We start from the raw sequence: 21,349 nt of genomic DNA on the forward strand, positions 1-21,349 counted from the left end.
AGCATTCAACAATGCAAAATTGGCTACCTACACATTCATCTTAAACATATACATAATGTTTAATACAATAAAGAAAACTGATAACACAACTATAGCCTACGTTTATTGTGTTAGTTCATGCAGGACATGGAAGTCATAGACCCACAGCCAGTCCCAACCAATCACAGCCGGGAGGCTCAGCATTATGCTCCCTGTGTCATCTTAGCATGTGGCTTGGCTGATCCAGGGAGAACCATCAGAAAAGGTCCTTCATTGCCAAGCATAATTATATTTCCATCTGTTGCAATTATTGGTTAAATCTATGATGAATGGGTTTCTGACTGAACCACAAAGGTGAAAGAACAGGAAAAGAAATGCTTGTAATTGCATTTATACAACAAAAGTATACATTTACATTTTTTGCATTAAATGACCAAATCTAAGCTGTAGAGGATATTTCAATGTGCATAAATACACAGCTAGTGTTTAAATATACAGTATATATTAGTAATCAGCCTCCAATTCCACTTGGTTGTATTGATTTCATGTTTAATAGGTTTGGTTAAAACGGAAATGTGTGTTCAATGTACAATAATAATAATGATACAATTATTATTAAACCACCACATGACCTTCCTATACGTTCATGGACCTTTCCTTTTTGGATGTTCTGTACATGGAACTTTCGACGGCGCACGTCCATGGAGCATCGGGAAAAACGCTGCACACTTGGGGCAACGTCACAGACTCATTGAGGTCTGGCTACAGCCTGTACCTCAACCTGCACATATGTTTGGTCCCTTGTCATGTGTCTGTCTGTTTGTGTGTGGGTTTGTGTGTGTGGATTTGTGCATGTGTTGTTTTTGTCTCCTATTGGTCACAAAAAAGAAACAAATCAGGGAGCCCAATGTGTTACCTGATCAGGGAGGATCAATTAGAGACAGGCTATCAAAGTGAATCCAGTAAGTCTCACTGTTTGAATTCAAAATCTACATGAACCACATAAAGGGACTGAGCCACTAATCCACTATAAAAAGAGCTTCATTGAACTTTTCCTTGAAAATAAAGATCAAAGTAAATTAGGACTTCTGACACAGTGAACCATGCACTCTTGTTTCTGTCACAGCTTGGTTCGCTCCCCTTTCAACACCTCATCTGGTATCCCTCCTGTCCAGCCATGCACCTCGGCCCTGCCCTGGCCCTCCACGAGCTGCGGTCCACATGTGAAGTGGTTGAATGGTTGAGACTGCAGGCTTTCTGCCTCTGACGTCCTGCCCTCTGTCGGCCTCCTGATAGCCACGTCTCTGGCATTGCTGTTTCTCCAGTGATGAATGATCTCATTATCTAAATCCTCGATTGCTTCATGCCCTTGGTGGTGGAGGTCCATCATGGCTTCCGTGCCTCTGAGCTCCTCCTGCATGTGATGGCGTGCCAGAGGGATTTCCTCCAGGCTTGCTGACCGGATCAGGATGGCAGAGCCAAGGGTTGGACTTGTGGGGAGCCTGTGAGTGCCCTCAACTGTCATGCCGTCAGACCGCTTCTCACTGTGGATGGTGAACTGGACATGAGGTATCTGCACTGGGCGTGGAGAGTGTTGTCTGACAATTTCCTCTCCTTCGCTGTCTTTGTCCCCGTCTGCTTCCCTGTATCTCCAACCTGGACTTCTGTTTGACCCTGTCAGTATAAATCGTGGGGTCTCGTCACCCATCTCCGACCAGTCCGATTCCTCCTCCTCTGGGACTGACCCCAGAGGTTGCTCCTGCCCGCCGGCTTTAGCATTTTCGTAGTTATGGCTGTCCATGAACTGAGCCGGTGGGGGGGTGATGGGAAGAACCACCTGATTCATGACATCATCTGACTGAAAATGGAGTTCAGTTTTGTGTACCTACAGTAAGTAAAAGAAACAAATTGATCAGTTTATTGATTCAATGATGCAATAATAATAAAGGCTGTGCCCTTCTTAGGTTTCCCTCCCCTCCCTCCGATTGCATTTGAGAAGCCACTGCCAGACTAGAATTTTAGAGAGAGATAAAGATCTTACATTGAATGTTTCCACTTTGTTGGCAAATTTTGCATCAGCGAGCTGCTCCGTCAGCGCTGTAATACGCCAGTTCAACCTCTCACGTTCTCCTTCCATACTCTGAGTCTGACACAGGAAGCACCGTTGTCACTTTCAATAAGTGGGAAATTTACATCACATATCCCTTTCCAAGAGTTTTTATGACTTTTTCAGCTCCGTCAACCTTAAATATTCAGAAATATGCTCCTACACTACATGTATCAAAGCACTTTTCTATAACTATGTTCATGTTTATGGTAATTTAGGCTCAAGCACAAAGAAATGCTTCCAATCTCACCACTGAATGAAGCTTTTGTTCTAGGAGATTGTTATTCTGTTGCGTGGAGGAGCAGTGGTCGTGTAGTCTGAAATAAGGCAAAGATAAATAGAGAGAATCAACAATAGAGAAATATTGCAGCATTCATACACACTGTAAGGTCTAAGACATGAGACAGATAGTAAGAACAGACACAGAACAAATCTCATTTCTAAGCTTATTTTTTAGGATAACCTATCAGGACCATCAGATTGAGCTTCTTCACATTGATTAGTTTGATTATACTTTTAGATTTCTGTAGTTTTATATACTTCGATTTCATATAGAAATACATTCAGGTACTATACATCCCAGTTGCAGTGCATTTCATTCATTTGCTTTCCTTTCTGACAAACACAGGTATCCACATGTTACCATTGTGATACATTTCCTGACATACTGCACATTAAAAAAGAATATTGCATGAGAACTTCATAATTTGGGGTGATTGGTTTAGAATGATTTGATTTAGCAATTCAATTCACTCAATTATTACAAGAGCACAAGTTGCTATTCCCGTAATAAAACATCAAAAATATTTTGTTGTAATATTTTTACACGCAGCTTCATTTTCTGACTCAAGTACAATCTACAATCTTTGAGCATATTCATAATAATAGCATAGCCGGAAAAATGCTGAAAGATTTTGTCTATTTTACAAATGACTTAAGTCTCAAGAAGAAATGAAATTGAGATGACTTCAATGATATGTGTGTATTAGAAGTGAGAAGAGATCAAGTCTACAACCAAAACTGTTTTCTGTGCATTTGTTACCTCCTAAACCTCTCGGTGAGGTTGCCAAGCTCCACACGTGTCATCTGAAGCTCTGTTTCCAGAAGCTTTTGGCTGTTCATGAATTCCTCTCCTAAACACTCCATCCTCACTGCTGTCTTCAGCAAAGTTTGATGCAGACCTTCATTATGCTCCTGCAGTAACCTATTACAATGGATACACAAAAGAGAAATACAGTAGAGTCAGACATAAGCATTTCATGAATTAATTTAATAATTCTTTTATTTTATGTTTATTTTTCATTTAATACAATGGGTTTAAAATTACACAGGTTGGTAGTTTCTATGATTTTGACATCCATAAATCATTTACGTGTGCCACCAATTAATCTATTTACAATTTCACGGTCAAACACACCCAAAAAAATCACATCACACTTACACGATTCTGCCCAGTTCATGTGGCTTTTCCTGTGTGAAAGAAAATAAAATTACATTTACAATAAAAAATTACACTCAGAAATAATGTGGATGATGCCTGAATATTAAAGTGAAAGAAATTTAAAAGGGAATAAAGAACATCAATTAGAAATGTCCTTTTTTTTTTTTTTACAGTTACAGACAGTTTTTCTGCTTTCGGTAGAGATGTGTTAAATTCTAAATCTTATTTTAATTTGTTTAAAATCTGCAGAAAATTCTGCTGAATTCTGAGTCCACAGATTCTGTGTGGCCTTTATAACAAAGTAAGTAATCTATTGTTCTGTTATAACTACTCTAGTGTCCATCGTGACACAAACACTGGTGCCCAAATCAATAGGCAAGCAAATGAGAAGAACATAATTATGTAACCAGCTAATGACCTATTGGTTTGCCAATAATGACTTTATGGACATACTGTAATATGGGATTTCATGAATGAGTACAGACAAGAGAAATGTCCTACTTTATGTAGTGATGGGCCGGTGAAGCTTGTCTGTTCCTCGTCCTGACTGGAAGGACTGCTGTTGGTCCTGGGTAAATCCACTTTGCTGTGTAACGGGGGACTGCCAGCAGAATGGCCCTTTAAATGAGGATGGTGGTCATCAAGGCCATCTTGGTCAAGATCAATGTTTGATTCAGAGTGATGTCCTTGGTGATGACCTGCGCTATGGTGGTCTCCATGGTGATGCAAATGGTCTGAACTGTGGTGGTCTCTATGATGATGCTGATGGTCCGTACCGTGGTGGTCTCCATGGTGATGCTGATGGTCTGGACTGTGGTGGTCTCCATGGTGATGCTGATGGTCCGTACTGTGGTGGTCTTCATGGTGATGCTGATGGTCTGGACTGTGGTGGTCTCCATGGTGATGCTGATGGTCTGGACTGTGGGGGTCTCCATGGTGATGCTGATGGTCCACACTGTGGTGGTGTCCATGGTGATGGTGATGGTCTGGACTGTGGGGATCTCCATGATGATGTAAATGGTCTGGACTGCGGTGGTCTCCACGGTGATGCTGATGATCAAGACTGTGATGGTCTCCATGGTGATGCAAATGGTCTGAACTGTGGTGGTCTCCATGGTGATGCTGATGGTCTGAACTGTGGTGGTCTCCATGGTGATGCTTATGGTCCGTACTGTGGTGATCTCCATGGTGATGGTGATGGTCTGGACTGTTGTGGTCTCCATGGTGATGCTGATGGTCTGAACTGTGGTGGTCTCCATGGTGATGCTGATGGTCCGTACTGTGGTGATCTCCATGGTGATGGTGATGGTCTGGACTGTTGTGGTCTCCGTGGTGATGTGAATGGTCTGAACTGTTGTGGTCTCCATGGTGATGAAGATGAGATTTACTGTGATGGTCTCCATGGGGATGCAAATGGTCTGAAGTCTGGTGGTGTCCATGGTGATGAAGATGAGATTTACTCTGGTGGTCTCCATGGTGATGCGGATTTTCTGGACTGTGGTGGTTGCCATGGTGATTGAGATGAGGTTCACTATGGTGGTTTCCATGGTGATATGGATGAGGTTCACTATGGTGGTCTCCATGGTGATGCAGATGGTCTGGACTGTGGTGGTTGCCATGGTGATGATGATGGTCTGGACTGTTATGGTCTCCATGGTGATGCCGATCAGGTTCACTGTGGTGGACTCCAAGTTCATTGGTTAGGCTCTTGTTTCCATGGTAACCTGGTGTAGTAGGACATTCAATGTTTTGGTGGTTGCTATGGTGGTGGTGACCTGAACTGTGATGGTCTCCATGGTGATGTGTTGGAGAGGGGTAACCTTCATGATGATGAGCATGGCCATGTCGGTCTCCATGGTGATGGCGACGAGAAGGGCTATGATGGTTGCCATGGTGATGATAATGCAGTGCACTGTGCTGCTCTCCATCATGATTTGGGCTCTGGTCTTTATGATTTCGGTTCCCATAGTGATAGTGATGGGAGGTGTTGTCATGGGCTTTGTGTTGTGGAGAGGTTTTGTGGTGGTCACCATGGTGATGAGTGTGGCTATGGTGATCTCCATGTTCATGGGAGGGACTGTGGTGATGGTGATGACTTGCTGTGCTGTGGAAGTCTCTGCGATGATGGCGATAATATGTGTTGTGGCAACAGTCACCATGGTGATGATGACTGGAGGTGTGATGGTCCCCTTGGTGATGGTGGTGGCTGTGCTTATGAGAAGGGGAATTGTGGTGAGAAGTCTGAGACAAGGTTCTGGGCCTGTGATTCAAGTTATGGGGTGAGCCTGGAGAATGGTGACTCTGATGGTGGTGGATGGCTTTAGAGTGAGAAGAGTGCTTACTGCTATGGGACTGCTTGCTGGAGCTAATTGAGTCTGCACTGGCATGCTGGTACTGCTGCTGTTTATGTTTTTCGGAGCTACTGTCTGCCTTACTGGATCTGACAGAGCCCTGCCCTGGACTGCAGGGTCTTTGAGCATCTGTGACCCCAAGAGTGGTGAGTCTCATTGGGCTGAGCACCTGGCGAGTGATCTCATTAAGAAATGCAGAGAACTTCATTTTGTCCTTTGTTAAATTCTTCTTGGCTTCACCTTTTCTCTTCTCTTGTTCATTTCCATCTCCATTTCCACGCCATTCTTTTTCTTTGGGTCTAGTGAGAGCCTCCATTGATTTGGATTTGCGGAAACCATCATTCTCTGAACCTTTTGTAGTCCTGTGTGTGTTCTTCTGGGTGCCCCGAGTGGAGCGACTGTGAGAGGACTTCCCTCTCTCCTGATTCTGTTTGGCAGGGAGTCTGTTTTGATTACCTCTTTTATGTATTAAAGGGGCTGTGTCGTCTTCTTCTTCAAAGTATATGTTTTCCCTGGAAATGTCATTACAGGAAAGTGAATGCGGGGGCTTCTTAAGTGGATATTTATCTAAACACTCACTGCTGGCCTCAGAGGCCAGGCTAGAGGAAGATGTTGAAGAGGAGGAAGAAAAAGAAGAGGAGAAGGAGGAGGAGGAGGAGGAGGAGGAGGAGGAAGAGGAGGTGGAGGGTGTTGATGAAGCAGAAGAAGTTGAGGAGGGGGAGGAAGAGGAGGAAGTGGAACCAGTTGAGGAACTGTGGGGAGTTTCTGAAAGACAAGCACGGCGATGGTTTTGCTTGCGATGGTAGAAGTGATGAGTCTTGTCCTCATCACGCTGATGTTGATGGTCGGGTGGGTGATCACTGAAAAGGCTGTCCTCTGCTGTTGACTGGGTGCTTTTTAAAAAAAAAAGAAGAAAACGTGGGTGCTACAGACACACTGGATACCAACACAAGCTATGACTCAAAACTATAACAATTCAACTAAGAGAGGCATTCACTCCCTGCTAATTTAATCATTTTCATGAGGAAAACTAAATCAAAATAAAAACAGAGGGTTTACATATCTTAGAGTAGACTATTTTCAGCATATACTCTATATGAGCACAATAAACAGTGTAAAAGAAACTCCAAACTTACTCGTTGCTTTCGTTGTCATCTGACTGGTGTAACTTTTGACGATTACGATGGCCTTGGCTTTGGTGATGGTGCTTCATTGGTTGAGATTTGGAGTTAGAAATCTTTCCATGCTTGTGGCCTTTTTCTTGATGGTCACACATTTTAGACTTATCACCCTTGATGCTGCTGGTGTCCTGATGAGGATGCAAAGGTCTGAAATATTTCTCCATCAGCTGGCACTGCAGCCAAAAGTCGTCCACAGAAACTGGCACAATATTGATCTCTGGGGAACAGTTCAGTCTGCCAGAATTTTTATTTTTCTATCAATTTACAAAAGAAACATGTTCATTCTACAATTTTTAAATCACACAATGATGCTGGTAAATCAGGAAAACATGGTAAATCAGTAACACTAGTAGCAGTAACATGATTGCTTATGAGGTTTATCTGAACTGTAATTTTTAGAATTACAGAATTAATGCAGTGCTACATGCAGTGAAAAGGCAATTTATAAAACCGTACCATGCACTTATTTTGGGAAATTTACAAAAAAATCCTTTCAAACATTTAAATCCAAAACAAGTTCTAGGTTTATAATGGAAGTTCATTCCTGTTCAGACAGCAGTCACACAGAAGTTATGTCAGATATTTGCCTAATCTACAATGCAGCCCATATCTGTACTCACGTTGTCGAAGAAGCCACAGGAGTGAAACAGTCAGTGGAGGTCACTGAAACACAACGACTCTCCCAGTGATGCACCGTCAAATTAAACCGGGAAGAACATGGGAAACACACTCACACATCAATATATACTGCTGTGCCATCCAATGAGAGAGGAGATAGTTTTTGCACGTAGCTACTGTGAACTTTATTAAACTCCACGATATTGTTCTGTATATGACTAGTAGTGGAAACATTTTAAAAATTCCAGTAAGGTATCAGGTAATAGATAATCAAGACAATCTTCCTTCCCGCATTTACATGTGCTTGTTGCTCAAAACACTGTATTCTTTTCATTTTTATTTTTTTATGAAATTCACTTAAGAATATTTTGTGTAATATCGACTTAAGCTGAAAAACATTCATGTAAAAAAAACATTCTGTTACAGTTTACAGTTTGGCTTTCCTGAGAATCTCAGCATATCTAAATTATATTTTATTTGGCGATGCCCAAAGCAAATAATTATGTATGCATGTCCTAATGTCTGGGATCTGAGTGACTGTACCAGCCTAAAAACACTGGCTGCCAGCATACATGAATGTAACAAATGCAATGAATTCAGTGTGGTGCATCAAAACCGAGAAAAACATGTCAACTCTTCTGTTGAAGTGAGCCTGCGTAACTTGAGGCATGGTAATGGGTGTGTCAGATGCCTCGTCTTGTATTCCTTCAGTTTTAAATACTTTCTCACTAAAGTCAGAATATGTAAGTGCTGGCTTATATGATTTTTATTTCTGTGAAAAGGCCAAGCTCAGAACCATAAAACTTTAAATTATATTTAATAAAAAACACTCAACATGTCAAGAGTTCATCACAAAGACAATTTTTCCCCCTGATGGAAACATGATTGAGAACAGAGCAGAGAAACCGAATCATCCGCCCAGATTAACTACAGTGTCAAGTTATTGATCAGGATGTCCCTATTATGTCAGTGCAATGGGCAATCTAATAACTCACAGTTAGTGAGAAATACATTGAACTCCAATAGAGTGGCAAAGGCAATTACACATCACGTTGCATTGTGACATCATATTAAACGACTTGTAACTTAAATAATTTTTTTATGTCAAGAAACATATCTGACAATACAATCCACATGCAAGTGCCAGATTTGTCAACCTCACTGTAATTTGACAGCATGGACTGTATCTTCAATGCCCCCCGGCAGCTTTCCCTGCATCATTGCAACATGGCTCACATCCACCGAAAATCAATGGCAGACCCACACTGCTGTGACTGTTTGGCAAACGCGATGGAAAGTCAGAAGAGGCAGCTAACACACATCAACACGCAACATATTGGTCTACACTTGAAGGGGGTTATTACGAGGATTTGCAACGACAGCATGTGACAAAGTTGCATCATACAGGATCATAGGCTCAATTGAAAGAACACTGCCAGTGTCCTATGGAATTATTGAATGACCACATTTTGTTATAACTTTCAGTAAAATAACCCCAGAACTATCAGGAGGAAATATGGCCTCTATATATACTTGCTAACAACAACATCAGACCAACACACAGCCACCCATTAGCTGTAGTGTGTTGTACATACAGCAGCACACAACCGTACACTGCTCATACAGAGTGAGACATTTCCGTAATGAAACAAACCTCTCATAATGAATTTGAAATTAAATTCTAAATCGACTGATGAAGTAAAGGGTTTTAAGGACACTGCTATTAATTCATTGACCTGTGAGGTTTTAACTGCCAGTTGTCCATGTGACACAAAGATCTAACAAACAAGGAAGAAAACACAATGCAAAAAAAGAAAAAAAGCTACTGACCCTTGTGGGTAAAAATACAAGGAATAAGAGATAACTCATGCATGTTGATTGTTGTTCAACAAGGTTGTATGTCTAATAGAATTAATAAAAGAAAGTATATAGCCATTGTATGTTCAAATAGACAAAATAGACAAAGGATCTGATCTTGTCTACAAAATGAAATCAATGTAATCAACATACATACAGTAGTTATGTATGTATGAGTATAGAATTGCAGCTATTCAAAGTGGCATAGTCCGTCCACAGACCTGTCCCTGTCCTATCACTGAGCTCACTGACTTACTGGTCATAACTGGGGAGGTCCTGAGCTGGACGCACCACCAGGGGGAATAGTGAGCAGACTATTTGAAGATAAGTGTCATTTTCTGTGGCTGAGCACCACAATGAGTTCATTCATTAGGTTATATCTAAAGGCTGCCCCTTTAAAGTTTGTGATGTTTAGCGCAAGGTGGGAGTATCTAATCATTTCCTTCTTCAAAAAATACTTGGACATGAGATATTTTTCTTTAAAATAAACTGGAATACAAAATAATGTGCAAAGTACCAAGGAAAAGCTCATTGTGGGACTGGCTCTAGTGGCTGTAAATCCGCACCAAGGTTGAATTTTGGGAAAGATTAGGGGACCACTAAGGCCTACATAAAAGAGACTTCAGATACAGTATTAGGGGACCACTAAGGCCTATATAAAAGAGACTTGAAATATGGTATTAGGAGACTAGTAAGGTCTATATAAAAGAGACCCAGATATGGTATCAGGAGACCACTAAGGTCTGTATAAAAGAGACTTCAGATACGGTATTAGGGGACCACTAAGGTCTATATAAAAGAGACTTCAGATATAACATTAGGGGACCACTAAGGTCTATATAAAAGAGACTTCAGATGCAGTATTAGGGGACCACTAAGGCCTACATAAAAGAGACTTTAGATATGGTATTAGGGGACCACTAAGGTCTATATAAAAGAGACTTCAGATGCAGTATTAGGGGACCACTAAGGCCTATATAAAAGAGACTTTAGATAAGGTATTAGGGGACCACTAAGGTCTATATAAAAGAGACTTCAGATACAGTATTAGGGGACCACTAAGGCCTATATAAAAGAGACTTCAGATACAGTATTAGGGGACCACTAAGGCCTATATAAAAGAAACTTCAGATACAGTATTAGGGGACCAATAAGGCCTATTTAAAAGAGACTTCAGATACGGTAGTAGGAGAACACTAAGGTCTATATAAAAGAGACTTCAGATATGGTATTAGGGGACCACGATCGATATAAAAGAGACCTCAGATATGGTATTAGGGGACCACTGAGGTCTGTATAAAAGCATCCTAAGAGCATCATGTCATGGGACCTTTAATCTATGGTCTGTGAATGCATCAATATGCTGCTTACGGCCAGCAACGGCTCCATGAGGTCTGGGCCCTGGAATTACATTTTTTGTTTGAGCTTCTGCATTGAAATGTGCAACACTCATACATTTGGTTAAATGTATTATTCTTTTATGAATTTTTTTTAAATTAAAACAGCACAACACAACTGACATTTCAGAAAGTCCTCACTCTTGTTAGCCTATGCACAGCAGTAGATAATGGTCATGATTAGGGCTGGGTATCAGTCAAAAACCATTGATACCGATACTAATACCTTAACTTCAATACCGGTTCCTGAACAATACGTGTAATGATACCAAAATTGCATTACACAGTACGGCACAAATCTTTTTATTTTTCAGCTCCAACTACGTGAGCCCTGTCTGTGTAGCGTAGTTTTTTCTACGTTACACATTTTATTATTTCATCTCGATAGAAGCATGCTGCATGCTTATTGGCTTACTTATTGACACTGATGAGATTTACCCATTAAGTATCAAAATTGGGTATTGGATGATGAGACATTTTTTGATACTCAATACTTTAGAAGCAATTCGATCGGTGCCTAAAAAATATTGAATTCCGTAACATCCCTTGTCATGATTCATGGACTTTAAAAAAACATAATACTGAAATTATGTAGTATTCCCCATTTAATAGACAGTCGAAAACATCAGGAAAATATACATACAGTATGTATGACAAGTGTAAAAGCAATGTACTCAATTTCCGAAGTAATGAATACCCATAAATATTTATGTATTAATAATGGTTATATTTGATTCCAGTTGTGAGGGCCATATTTTCTCTAAAGGAGAAATGCACAAAGACACGCTACTCAAATCAAGTGGAATCAGTTTATTATAACCGTGTGGACGTTAGTGAACGTTCCGCTGCTGACCGGATATGTTCTGACTTTTCTGCCAAGCTAAAGATGTTCTTTCAACATCAACAGTGTTTTAGTTTCTACTGAACGTGAAAAGAAAAAATGGAATTTACAAAGATCACTGACAAATGTTAGCTGAATTGTAAATATAAATAATACCTCTCTTCATCCTTAGCTTTTCAAAGCAAAAATAACCAGATCATTTGTCTATGTACACCGGGCCTTGGTCACCTTTGGAGTTTGCCCGTTGCTTTGATTGAACCACAGGAAACTTCTGAATGTTGTGAGATTTGTTATGGTCTTTAAAGGGGGCCCTGACATGTTCCTACTGCCTGATGCAAATGAATGGAGTTAGAGATTGCCTCCATTCTAACACAGGTGCAGTGTCTCTTTCTCTTTTCCATTCAAGTTGGGTAAGCGGCTCCCTCTGTTGGGCTAACCATGTATTAGAAAGTCTCATTTCAGCTTGTTTTACACAGGCTTATACTGTGTAACACAGAAGGAAAAGAAGGAATCAATGCTTGTTTTCAGTTTTTCCCCACGCGGATGTTGGGGTTGAGAAGAGGATCTAAATTTGGGTCGGAGCTAGCAGAGGCACGTCCAAGTTTAGCCATTATGATTATCAACGTAAAAAATCCCAGAACTCCGACCACAAGGAGCATGAAGACCCTCTGTTTCCAGGACAGAGATGTCCGCTTTCCACCTGTGCGATTTCTAAAAAGATAAAAAAAACAACCTCAAAGATCAGGGATAACAATGAACTTTGTAGTAATGTGTTCATAGTGACAAAGTAAAAACAAAGAGCTCTAGCTTCACAACAGATTATGATACTTACTTGAGAATTTGAGCAAACCAACTTAATGCCGGCCGTCGCCGGTACTTATCATCGTCAAAGTCAATCCGTGTGGCAGAGCTGTGATCAATGTCCCGTGTGTCGTAGATCTTTCTTGGTGACGATGCTGGAGGATACAAAAGGATCTTGTTAGGATGTGTTCCGTATGTGCACAAAAGTGATCTTGAAAACATTTCAAATATATTAGGCCACAGGGAAATACAAGTAGTACTTTAAAAGCAGGAGGAGAGAGCAGATTTAGAGGGCGCTCCATTGCTTTACCTGTGTGTAGTGTAACTGTGTCACATGTAGTGGCAGTACTAAAGTTGACCACAGCATGCTCCTGCATATTTGGATCCCCATTTTTACGAGGACCTCCAAGGTCTTCCTGTGCTGGAGGTGGGACAGAATTTGGGGCTGGGCTGAGGCTGGTGTTGTAAGAGTGGCTGGGGTAAATGTTACTTTGTTCTTGTGCTGTGGAAAGACAAAAAGAGTTTGAGTAAACCACTGAAGTAATACCATGTAAAACAGTCCCTAATAAATGTGCATGTTGTAATGTACCATAAAGTAAACATTAAGGCTCACCATCAAATGTTGACCAGTTAGTATAATCAGTGACATCATTAGCTGTGGTCTCCTCAAGCACCCCAATAGGCTCTTCAATCTGTCACACAAAGATGATATTTTTGTAGAAATCTTAAAACATTACATCTGTATGATTAGCTTTTTAAATACAACAAGAAAATGTAAAGATCCAAATGTGTATTTTTTTTCTCACTTGATTTGTTTCCAGGAAGCCACATGATTATGAGATCACCAAACAAGGTATATAACACACAACAAACTTACCAGCGACAGCCCCAAACCAGCTCTAGCCCAGTTAACAGATGACAGCTGTTCTTTTAGCACATCAGCAACTGGGCTGGCAAGGTTTGAAGGGGGAAACACTGGACCCTGACAGGTGGGACACTGGTATCCCGCTGGAGCCGTATGGAGGGGCAGCCGAGAGGCCAAGTTATTAAGACAGGACCAGTGAAACACATCTGTGGAAGGAACAACAGTTTCACGTCACAGCAACCCAATTAGGACTGATTTAAAATAATTGATTATCCAATAAAAATCGATCTCTGTTTCAGTGATCTGAACAGGATTCAAAATCCAGAAATTTTGTAAAATATGCCTTCTTAACATGTAAAAACATAAAGTACTTATGTTCCTAATGTAAACATTAACCTGGCGCATTATAAAAAACTGATGCTGTAACTGAAATCTCCCCCAACCTAATTGATATAGAATCAAATTAGAAATGTAATCAACTCGGGATATATATATTTAATAAACCGAAAAGTGGTCGTCTTACCATAGCAGACCAGCCTGACAGTGTCTTGAGCATTCAGAGGATTATTACACAGAGTACAGTTGGGGTTGTAATCGCTGTCCTGGAGCCATTGCAAATATGACTGCACGATACACTGGAGGGCAGTAAGTCGACATACAGAATTTTAATGTGATGTTACAAGTTTTGCACAAACGCACATCATGTGATACTTGTTCTCTCACTGACCTTGTTGTGGTTGGAGACCAGGCAATGCTCGCACACATTTACCCGATGTTCGAAGCAGAATAAATTGGTCACCTTTCTTTTCGGACACTTGCAGAGACCCATAGCCACCTGTTCGGTGTTGATGACAGACAAAACAAATGGTTTGTTATGGATGTATACAACACAAATTCCTCTGACTGAAGATCCTATTTCTTATCATTATGTAAAGTAAAGTAGCAACAAGAATGTGTCTTCATTTACAAGAATGAGTGACATTAAATGGAAGGATGTATGCATCCTGAGGCTAATGATGTCTTTAATACAGACTAGAGGCAAATACTGACATAACTTTATCTCTTCCCTATTTTTCCCGACAAATTGGACTATCCCCAGGCACACTGGCTGTTGGCACAGTTTTTCTTGTTAGCTTCTTGCCTTTCCTTGTATTCTCAATAAAAAGCAAAGAGAAGAGCTTGAACCTTGAGTATTGTACATCTCTTCTGCCGGTAATGTTGAAGATATTGACCATGTGGATAGGGAAATAATCAAAAAGGAAGTACAAATCACAATGTAAACGTGCACTTTGTACTATGCATACTGTGGCTTGGTCATATGTTGATATTTCAGTAATGGGTGGGGCAGTATGATAATACATACCATGTAATTCTGTCAATCGTCAGACAATTTGCCAAACCATATACAACAAGGTATATGTGTCATTGATAACTGACTGCATTTGTTTGTGTGATGAAGTAACTTATTTAACAGGTATTTAATTTGCTCACCTAATCCTGATGTGTTGCAATATTGTGACACAAAACGACATATACTGCCTGCTCCTATCCTATGTTAGCATGTCCAGGTATTTTAGTCATCATGATATAGTATAGCTACATTTTGCCTTTGCCTAAACTGCCAAGTATTGGATGGGGCAGTCCCAAACGAGTTACCCCTAGTAGTTATAAGTGCACCAATTTTAGCAGTAACATCTTCGCCACATTGTCATTGTCATTAGCAATAGCGACAGGCTATTGGCTTAACATGACACATGATATGCTTATAAGCTAGTTATCCACCCACCCTAGATGTCTGTGGGTGTAATTTGTACTTATTTAACGTTGGCTGTAATTGTCTGCAAATACAACATTGTGGTTTTTAAACGTTATCGTACACATTTCATGTTTCAACACCGATTAACACGTCTTTGTTAGCGATAACGCATTCGGCAGCTCAATCCCAAGATTTATCTGAGCTAACGTTAGCTGCTAGCTACCTTCGCTGGAAGTTATCAGGTGAGGTAACGTTAACGTTACCGAGCTAATCTAGCTAGCTAGCTAGCTAGCTGGTAGAGTTAAGGAAGTGCCAACGCAAATAAAAAACAATTACGTTACCTGTCACACAAACTTTATTCAAGTCCCGTTCGTTTCAGGTTATGTTGTATAACTGTCATTTAAGCTTCCTTGCCAAATTTACGTGGAAAGCGGCTGCAGAAGCTGTCATGAGTAAACTTAGCTAGCTAGCTAGCTGATTCCTTCCTCTGTTTATGTGCCACGTCTCTTCCGCTTCTGCGTCTTCTTCGTGTGTTTTGTCACTCATTAAACAGATGCACTCTGCCATCTATTGAACTGTAATGAGCTCCCTTGGATTCCTTTTTAAAATTGCCTATGTTTTCAATTAGGCAATTTTTCATAGGTTTCACAGTATGAAAAATGTGACACAATTTGGCTACATGTTTAATGTAGAAAGGTAGCGTGTTTGTATATCATCTTCACACCACCACTTGTTCCTTTCTGCTTCTCTTGTTAATTGCACATACTGAAAAATTGGTTAAAACAAGGCTTGTCACTTCATAAAGTACTGGAGGACGCTCTGCTTCATTTTACATGCCAGGTGCTTAATAGCATCCAAACTGTAGTGCAAGACATGCACTGATACTGTAAAAATATACGAATAAAGACATAATGTGATCTCATCAAGTATATTTTGCACCTTTTATCTATTTAAGATTCTACATCCTGAGAGAGATTTATGATTTTACAAGGAATTTTTCATTATCCACACCATACAGCATGCCTTACTTGTACCAGGTTCTCTCTGTGTCTAGTGGATGTTGTGATTTATGCACATTTAAATGTGTACTATACAGGAAACATCCCATCTTCCTATCCTTTATATCTACCCTTTCTGCACATTTCCCTATACCTATGCTGTGAAAATGTCGACTTAAAGCCTCTGTGCAGACATGTTTTAGTGTGGAGGAGAGGCATCAAAGTGATGAAACTGTCATACTTTGCAGTTTTTCATTTATTGCCACGCATTCCCATTTTTTGTCCTTGGTAGACACCGACAGCAGCAAACAGGCTCCTTGTCTCTTGCCTTTTTGTACTTGGTTTGTGCCAGATTGCTGTTTGGGTTTTTAGTCAGCAGAGGGTGTACAAACTGACCGCCAATGAAGTATTGGCTTTTACCAAAAGTACACAGAATGCTGGGTTCAATCATCCACCAATCAATGCTCACTGGGTAGATAAAGATGTTAACCTTTCAGAACAGACCCTAACGTAGTTATCACAGATATAGGTTATTGATCTTCTTTGTGTATGTATCAATCTTTTGTATAGGCCTAGATGATCAGTGTTTGCAGGGGCCTATGATCATAACCCTGTGTCTTGCTGCAATGACTTCATAAAAAGAAGCAAAAGACAGAACAACAGATTTTATGAAAGAGCAGTGCAGCTTCTGTTGCAGTTTTAGGTATCAATGGGACAATTTGATTGAAGCAAAATGTGTCTTCATTGGATCTGATGGTGTTATCTTAATGATCATATTTTGAGTTGGTCTGGCAGAGAAAGAGATAGTTAGGCTCTGTAAATGAACGGAATGACTTGTCATAAAAGCCTAGGCCTTGATAGACGTCAACAGTGTTACAACAGCGCTGCCCGTTCATGCATAATAATGACTTTTTGTCTTTACAGTATGCATGTATGCTTGTTTGTGTAAAAGGCCATGCATGTATTTGAGAATGATGGTACAATTCTTTCCCTTCACAGTTCACTGCACATGTGAATTGCCCGTAGAGGGAGGCGACGAGAGTGAAAATGGGAAATAGAAAAAGCAAAAAAAACAGCTGCAGTCCAATAAGTGCAGAAGAAGGAGGCAGAAATGCTCTTTCCAGCTTACAAGGTTAAAAGCACTGAGTCAAATTATGCTGCATGAAATAAAAAGCGTTGTTTAATGAAGCATTGAGTGTAAAATCCTTCAAATTTTGCATGGCAGTCGAAACAAAACATTCGCAAATTAATTTACTCACACTTGTTCTTTTAATAAAGTTAAATGTAACAATTAAGTAAAGCCTACTTAACCAAGTCTGGAGCGTGTGTGGGATCATCTCACCCCCAGTGGAAAATTATTTAACTACTTTGAAGAAAAAAAATAATAGAAGACTAAATGACTTTGTGCAAATGAGCATGAGCTTGTAGTGTCCTCGGCGATGACCAGACACATATATAAATCACTGACAGGGGGGAAAGGACGCGTGGAAAGGGCATTTGAAAGGTGCTGGAGCTATCAGATGGAAGGGAAATCTAAAGACAAATGACGGAGACATTGGAGGACAAATCAGCCCTGCGGCGGAGGCAGCTGGGTCTGAAGTGAACCAGAGAGGTTGCCGGGTTGGCCTCGGGGACATTGATTGATTAAGTCTGGCAACTATTGATCAGCTATCAGCTCTATCTGTGAGGGAAAGCGTTAAGATTCGGGCACGGCTTGTTTAATGAATCAGTTTCCTGATGTTACCGTACAGGGATTGGCCCTAAATCAGAGGGGTGCTGAAAATCCAGATGGTCTGTGGAGGCTGTTGCATACAGAAATTTCATTTTGATGTGTTATACCTTTTAAACAGGTTGCATTTACAAGACTTCAAAATAACTCTAAACACAGACCCTGACACATAATATAGTAAGAAGATCATTTTTTACATATTGTGTCATCTCATGTTTACAAATGTAATCTTAAATATAAGGTTACATCCTATACTCCAGCTATTCTCCACGCATGTGCACACAGATGCACGATGTGCTACATAACATCTGGATAGGTTTTCATTTCTTGCTGCTCCCAGAAGTGTTGATGATATATGTATATATATATATATATATATATATATATATATATATATATATATATATATATATATATATATATATATATATATGTATATATATATATATATATTTTGAATTAGTCATCATATCAATAGTGCAGGGACATTCTGGACCCTGTATTCTGGCATTCTACAGTATGGGCCCCTTCCTGTCCATTCTTGCTTTGTTTTTATTATTGATAGCATTAAAAGTGCACAAATCATGTTTTTATTACAAAACACAACATCACATGTTAAGTTTATATATGTGGGATGAACTCAAGTATATATAAAAAATTAAAATAAATCACTCCAAAGATGTTCTTTTTTTAATAGATGGTCATGAAATTGAAAGGCTTTCAGTACCTTTGTTACTACATAGATCTCAAGATGACATGTGATTTACTTGCATTTGCGACAAAGAAATCCCTGTAAACTGTCACCCATTTGAAATTTTAAGGTGTGTATTATATGAGTGTATGAGCATCGATTTTTAAAAACAGATAATGCAAGTGTTGTTGAGTGACTAAATTTGAATGAGCTGAATCCATTAAAGTGTCAAAGCAATGAAAAAACATCACTTATTTCATAGATTCCTGTTGTGCTAACTGTGTGGAGCATTTTAAACACGTGAAAACAATCTGAGAGAAGAAATAAAATGTCTAACGCATTTCATATAGTACAAATGTGCTTTATTTTGTTCAATAACCATCTGAAAACAATTTAGCACTCCTCTGGGGGGTCCCAGTCTCCATGATGAAAACAACTGTGTTTGTCCCATTTGACAGTGAGCTTGAGAAATGAAATGTTTCTCTTTCTGGTTGCCATTTGTCTGTTTGTATGTGTTGTGCGGCTCCTTTTCTATGTGTGTGAAAACAGAAATTTAAGCAAAATCAAATCCACAGTCATAAGCACATTGTTTAATTTGTAATGTAATTACAATGTGAATACTGTTACTTTATCAGGACGATGGCTCAGAGGCAAATCCATCAGGCTTTGCTCTGAACCAAATTGGATTGAGTGATTGATTTATGTATGTCAGGTGAAGGGCAGAGAGACCGACAAAAAGAAACTGCAGATTGTGAGAGCGGGTCAGGGGAGGGGAGTCGCAGATATATGGATGAAGCATGGCCCCCTGATGGGGGAAGGAGAGCATTGAATCAGACAGAGATAAATGGAGTGTGAGAGACAGAGAGAAAGAATTTCAGACATATTCCTGCTGACCTCAACCCTTTTTCCCCCCCAACTAATCGATATGGGGGAAATGCATGTTTGTGTGTGTGTGTGTGTGTGTGTGTTTAGGTAGGGAGGGAGGTTCTGTCTGTGTCACTCCCAATAAAGATCAGAAAAGACAGTGACATTACCTCGGCCCTGCTGACTCCTCCCTGGCCTTCCAACCTTTGCACATGCCTCTATTTAATTTTGGACACTGTAATCTTATAAAAGGCCGAGAGGTCTGGAGCACTTAGACTGTCCTCGTCACTGAGCTCAAGGAACTCGAGGAAAGTGGGAGTTAAAACATAAAATATCACTGCGGCACAAATGGCATTCAGCATAGGTCCTCAGGTTGTGCATAGTATACAATGTGCATGTGCACATAAAGCCTATTTGTGCAAATGCTTTCCTTGTGTTTCATTTGGTTTAACAAATAGAAAGCGCTGTATTTTCCCCAATAAAATAATTAATAACAAGAATACAAATGAATGGTTGGTTTTTTGGTGCTTTTTGTGTGACTGCCAGACTTTCTCCCACTCACTCGCTTATAAACATACAGAGACACTTTTGCTGACAGAGAAAAGACACCATAATTTTCTAAATAATTTTTTTTTTTGACAGATGCCTGGTGTAGGCTATTGCTCTGAGCAGTGCAGTTTCCCAGCAGAGAATTCTGCAAAGTTTCAATTAATCAGCTCAAATTTGTGGTATTCCACCTAGCATTCACCTCCTATCTGCCTTATAATTGGTTCCTTTAGCCGTTTAAGACAATTTCCATACATGTCTTCAGCCTATTAGGAAAAAGCCCCCGCATGACTTTATTCAAATCCAAAGTGCACAACGTCCAGATTGACCCAACGTTCAATTATCCAGACTTCTTGAAATGACAGACAGAAAGCAAAGATGCCAGCTCTGCAGGTAAAAAAAAAAAAAAAGAGACAAACTTGCCCCTTTCTTTTCTGTGAAATAAAGACAGGACAAACCACAATAGCAGCCCGGATCAGATGAAGCAGTGCCCACTGTTTACAGTGGAGTTTCACCCATGCGGGCAAGGATCAAGTGCTGTGGCTGAAAGGGAGTGAAGGTGTGCAGAGGACAAAGGTACCCTCCCCGTCCCAGCACTCAGCTGTTATTGGGTCCCTGGGTGGCCTGCAATCACTGTTTAATTCTCAAAGGGGCCCCCGCTTTATGAGACAGTAAATTAAACCGACACTCCAATGTGAGATCCTCAGAGTGTGAGATAACACTCCCACGAAGATCTCATGATGGATAAAGAAACATTACTAGGGTGTTGCAGAGTGGGGTCGACCCCGACTGTCATTGATTGACAGAACGGACTGAGGTGACAGTTGATCTGGAGTACCATCAGTAAATCAGCGAACCACTGTCATCTAGTTGGCTACTGCAAAAAGAGTTAAGGAGCCTTCTGAAATGCCAGCAGCTGAGGCCGTATACACAGTGATGAGCTAAATGCTAACATTAGCATGCTGCTGTTAAGCAGATATAATGTTTACCAGATTCACCATCTTAGTTTAGAGGGTAAGCATGCTAAAAATGCAACATTTGCTAATTAGCACTAAACAAAAAGTACATCTACTGCCGATGGGAATGTCATATTTGCAGATTTGTGACCATGAACCAATTAAAAAGTTGACCTGACAATGGCACTAGATCACCAAAGTCAGTAGGATTCCTCCTCTGGGGACCAAGGAGGTCTGGTCTGGTGTTTCTTCCTCTCAAAAACCCTGCTGACAAGCAGTTTGAGCCCAGTTTCAATTTTCCACGTAGGGTTCCGCAGGTTTTAAACTAATAACAAAACTAAAAATCAAACCGTTAACACATCTTCACCCTG

The 21,349-nt window shown here is 40.3% G+C and overlaps 2 protein-coding genes across 3 annotated transcripts; both read right to left on the bottom strand.

Moving 5' to 3' along the window:
* Positions 1-785: 785 nt before the first annotated feature.
* Positions 786-7,291, bottom strand: si:dkey-273o13.3 (repetin). Its single transcript, XM_034889195.1, has 8 exons — positions 7,015-7,291; positions 4,029-6,771; positions 3,528-3,556; positions 3,129-3,290; positions 2,337-2,403; positions 2,021-2,125; positions 1,240-1,864; positions 786-1,203 (listed from the first exon to the last, which is right to left on the bottom strand). The coding sequence occupies exons 1-8, from the start codon at positions 7,221-7,223 to the stop codon at positions 1,100-1,102; spliced, it is 4,044 nt and encodes a 1,347-aa protein (XP_034745086.1). The 5' UTR covers positions 7,224-7,291; the 3' UTR covers positions 786-1,099.
* Positions 7,292-11,521: 4,230 nt separating this feature from the next.
* Positions 11,522-15,741, bottom strand: zfpl1 (zinc finger protein-like 1). 2 transcript variants are annotated; one of them, XM_034889228.1, is made up of 8 exons: positions 15,536-15,741; positions 14,166-14,273; positions 13,962-14,073; positions 13,451-13,644; positions 13,187-13,265; positions 12,884-13,075; positions 12,605-12,728; positions 11,522-12,483 (listed from the first exon to the last, which is right to left on the bottom strand). In XM_034889228.1, the coding sequence occupies exons 2-8, from the start codon at positions 14,265-14,267 to the stop codon at positions 12,297-12,299; spliced, it is 990 nt and encodes a 329-aa protein (XP_034745119.1). In that variant the 5' UTR covers positions 14,268-14,273; positions 15,536-15,741; the 3' UTR covers positions 11,522-12,296. The 2 variants fall into 2 exon arrangements, with proteins under 2 accessions (XP_034745119.1, XP_034745120.1); XM_034889229.1 differs by having other exon boundaries at positions 14,166-14,280; positions 15,536-15,725.
* Between the last annotated feature and the right edge of the window lie 5,608 nt (positions 15,742-21,349).

The sequence above is a fragment of the Etheostoma cragini genome, chromosome 13 (assembly GCF_013103735.1).
Source record: "Etheostoma cragini isolate CJK2018 chromosome 13, CSU_Ecrag_1.0, whole genome shotgun sequence".
In the NCBI taxonomy this organism is placed as follows: domain Eukaryota; kingdom Metazoa; phylum Chordata; class Actinopteri; order Perciformes; family Percidae; genus Etheostoma; species Etheostoma cragini.

Bases quoted from the DNA above. Each gene is read 5' to 3' on its own strand.
- si:dkey-273o13.3 (XM_034889195.1), bottom strand. From the start codon at position 7,223: ATGGAGAAATATTTCAGACCTTTGCATCCTCATCAGGACACCAGCAGC. The intron at 2,126-2,336 runs GTGAGATTGGAA...TTCCTGTGTCAG, and splicing joins AACAAAAGCTTCATTCAGTG to ACTCAGAGTATGGAAGGAGA. The intron at 1,204-1,239 runs CAGAAAGCCTGC...TCAACCACTTCA, and splicing joins AGAGGGCAGGACGTCAGAGG to CATGTGGACCGCAGCTCGTG.
- zfpl1 (XM_034889228.1), bottom strand. From the start codon at position 14,267: ATGGGTCTCTGCAAGTGTCCGAAAAGAAAGGTGACCAATTTATTCTGC. The intron at 13,645-13,961 runs GTAAGACGACCA...TTCCTTCCACAG, and splicing joins TGTCAGGCTGGTCTGCTATG to ATGTGTTTCACTGGTCCTGT. The intron at 13,266-13,450 runs GTAAGTTTGTTG...TTTGTGTGACAG, and splicing joins CTGGTTTGGGGCTGTCGCTG to ATTGAAGAGCCTATTGGGGT.